This window comes from Eimeria mitis, genomic scaffold (assembly GCF_000499745.2).
Source record: "Eimeria mitis Houghton genomic scaffold, Emh_scaff1934, whole genome shotgun sequence".
NCBI classification, from domain to species: Eukaryota; Apicomplexa; class Conoidasida; order Eucoccidiorida; family Eimeriidae; genus Eimeria; species Eimeria mitis.
The window spans coordinates 10,314-10,669 of NW_013570256.1; the positions used below are offsets into that span (position 1 = coordinate 10,314).

At 53.4% G+C, this 356-nt stretch overlaps 1 protein-coding gene across 1 annotated transcript in view; it reads left to right on the forward strand.

Annotated features, from left to right (window-relative positions):
* EMH_0046100 (transcription factor S-II central domain-containing protein, putative) overlaps positions 1–275 on the forward strand; it is a gene marked incomplete at both ends in the record, with an annotated part of 9,693 nt that extends 9,418 nt beyond the window's left edge. The window contains one exon of the mRNA XM_013496132.1: positions 8–275. Within this exon, the coding sequence (XP_013351586.1) occupies positions 8–275 (268 nt within the window). The remainder of the gene's footprint in view (positions 1–7) is intronic.
* Between the last annotated feature and the right edge of the window lie 81 nt (positions 276–356).

A 356-nucleotide genomic window follows, 5' to 3' on the forward strand; every position in this document is an offset into this window, starting at 1 on the left:
GCAGCAGCAGCAGCAGCAAACGAGAAGCAGAAAGAAACAACACAAACGCAGAAAGATACCGGGCACTGATCATCATAATACCAGCAGCAACAGCAGCAGCAGCAGCAGCAGCAGCAGCAGCAGCAATAGCAGCAATAGCAGCAGCAGCGGGAGCGGAAGTGGAAGCGGAAGCAGCAGTGATGAAGATTCTGATAGCAGCAGCAGCAGCAACAGCAGCAACAGCAGCACAGAAGATACACAAACAAAGACAGATGCAAATGCTAGCAGCAACTTAGCTGCTGCTGCAGCAGCACAAACTGCAGCAGAAGCAGCACCAGGTCAGGTAGACGTACAGAGGGAGCTGCATGCGCTGCAGC